A 2,650-nucleotide genomic window follows, 5' to 3' on the forward strand; every position below is an offset into this window, starting at 1 on the left:
TCAAAAGCCTTCCTGAAGTCCAGGAAAACTATATCCACTGCCACCCCTGCATCCAATGATTTAGTGACCTGGTCGTAAAAGGCCACCAAGTTGGTCTGACAGGACCTGCTGCTGATGAACCCGTGCTGGTTGCCCCTGAGCATGCAGTTCCCTGCTGGCCCCTCCTGGATGCGCGTCACAGTTAGTCTCTAACAGAGACGATCCCAGCAGGGTGTAGGGCCCAAGGCAAAGCAGCCTGTGTGGGGCCCCCCTACCTGTCCCACGGCATACTTACACCAGGGAGTGAAAGCCCCGGCACAGCAGACGTGGCGGGGTGGGTGGTGGCTGGAACTTCCAGCCGGAACAGGCAAAGAGCCGTCCAACCCACCACGCGGGCAGCCGCAGCATCTCCACCCGGCTCTGCGGAGCCCCCAAAGCAAGAAGCCTGGGGCACTTGCTCTGATTTGCACCCCCCTAGGGACAGCCCTCGTCTCTAAGATGCCATCCTGCCCTGTCTTGTGCTTGATGTCACTTAGCAGGAGCCCATACACAAGAGCTTAAACTCGCTCTGGTTAGGCTATTGAGGAATGTCTTCCACACCACCTAGTCTCTGATCTTGGCGATGACATCTCGGACAGGTGTCCCCAGTGCAGCAGGAACTACACTCAAAACATTGTATCTGGGAATAAAAAAATCAAAGAGAATAAATTTAAGTCTATGTGAGTTATATGATAGGTTGATAGATCAGACCTGAGGTGGTATAAATCAGTTTAGTCAGTAAAGCTATAACCAATTCACAGAAATCTGACTTCAAGCTGAGTTATTTTCAACAGTGAATCCTTAAAAAATGAACTGTGACCAGAGACAGATTAGTGCATTTGTTAGAAGTTGGCATTTGAGTCTCATCCCTTCAAGTGCTGAACAAGAAAGCTGAAGTACAGCACAAAGATGCTGAATACCCAGTAATACCCAATACTGTATGTTATATTCAGCCCTCACTAACAATCAGTTATTCCCAAGTCTCTGAAAGCCATCTACATCCAATAGATTATTTGTAGAACATGTTGCTTGTTGCATGAAACCTTTTACTCAGTTGCAGAAGTCAGGCAACTTGTACTTTGACCTTAATGCCAACTTTTCTACTGCTTCTGTTTGCACTAGTGGCTGAGTAACAGAAAGGCCGGCAGTACCTAAGCTCATTGCTCTGATCAGGGAGGCAACTAGTCAGTGGTAGTTACTTATCTGGACTTTAGAGACAGGAGGAGGACTCTGTAGGAGTAAGCGTTACAGTAGCTGCTGATACAAAGCAACTGAAAGTGAACTGGTAGAGTGGAGTCAACCCCTTTCTGTGCTTTCTTTTGCTCAAACAGTGCTGGTATGGTATCCTCCGATCCCTCCATAGCAGTCTGCCAGACTGCAAAGGGCCAAGGCACAAAAGGACCAGAGGGGTTCTTGGAGCAGGAGAAAACATCTCCCGCTCAACCAGCCACCCCAGAGACACCCCTTACCTCCATTGAAGTAGTTCCCATCAATAAATTCTTTCAGTCCCACGCTTTCTTGCCCCACACCACTCAGGCCGCTGTTATGACTGTCCAGCAGCATCTTCAGTTTGCTGGCATCCTGGGTGATCCAGCAGCAGACTTGGCAACCAAACCTCCACAGAAAGAGAAAGGTCCTTCCACAAAGAGCACAGCTCCATCACCTAATCAGACATCACCTGTGACTATGCAGCCAGAACCATGTATGGGATTTTAAAGCCCAGGCTGGAAAGTTTCAGCTATTTCACCCACTGCTTCCGAGATCAGGATTTTAGGGGGTAAGAGGACAGTGCCTGGCTGTTCCCGCACCACCTCTTTGTGGTTAATAACCAGTGTCTGGGGTTTGCCAGGCTTTCTGAAGAAAAGCTCTACACTGCAGCAGCCAGCAACACACACACTATGAACAAGAGGCTCTACGGCCCACTGCTCTCAGCATCAAGACCTGAGCAAGTGGCCCTTCATTGTTCCCTGTGAAACTGTTCTGCGTTGCAAATGGCCCTTCAGTGTTCCCTGTGAAACCGTAACGCTGATTCTCATTTCCAGCTGGTGGATTTGAGGGGTGAACTGCAGTTTTTATCAGCATATCACACCCCAAAGTTTTTAGTCCTAATCCCAGTTCTGATGGGGCAGGAAAGTGCAAGAGAGCTCAGAGAAAAACCAGCCAAACAGCAAAAAAGCCTGACCAGCAACCAGGGCCAACCACACTGCATTGGTCAGGGCACAGAGCCACAAAAAGAACCTGTGCCAGGCTCAGCCATACAGCAAACAGACATACCACGGGGCTCAGCAATATAGCTGTACTGAGACACAACCACTGTAGAAGGGGGACTCAGGCCTGTCCTGCACCTGGGCCTGAATATACAACCAAAGAGCACCAGGCCTACTTGGCTGTGGCCTGGACATATAACCTCAGACACATTGCTAGGCTGAGACCTAACAGCTAGGAAACAACAAAACAGGGGGCCAGGCCTATTTTGGCTTGGGTCTGAACTAGCACTAGCACCCAACCACAGCACTTGGTTGGTGCATAAACTGCAAAAGGGACCAAAGGTGGCCCGGGCCTATTTCACTGGGCAGCAAAAAGCCAACCAGGACTACACAGCACTGAGACCTGAATAAGCAACAAAAAGTGC

General features: G+C 49.6%; 1 protein-coding gene across 1 annotated transcript in view; it reads right to left on the reverse strand.

Moving 5' to 3' along the window:
• FAM213B (family with sequence similarity 213 member B) overlaps window positions 1-2,436 on the reverse strand; it is an 8,454-nt gene extending 6,018 nt beyond the window's left edge. Inside the window, 3 exon segments of the mRNA XM_019511541.1 lie at window positions 583-658; window positions 1,439-1,633; window positions 2,402-2,436. Coding sequence (XP_019367086.1) covers window positions 583-658; window positions 1,439-1,633; window positions 2,402-2,436 — 306 coding nt within the window.
• Between the last annotated feature and the right edge of the window lie 214 nt (window positions 2,437-2,650).

Source organism: Gavialis gangeticus, unplaced genomic scaffold (assembly GCF_001723915.1).
Source record: "Gavialis gangeticus isolate Ggan-Ray unplaced genomic scaffold, GavGan_comp1, whole genome shotgun sequence".
Classification (NCBI taxonomy): Eukaryota; Metazoa; Chordata; order Crocodylia; family Gavialidae; genus Gavialis; species Gavialis gangeticus.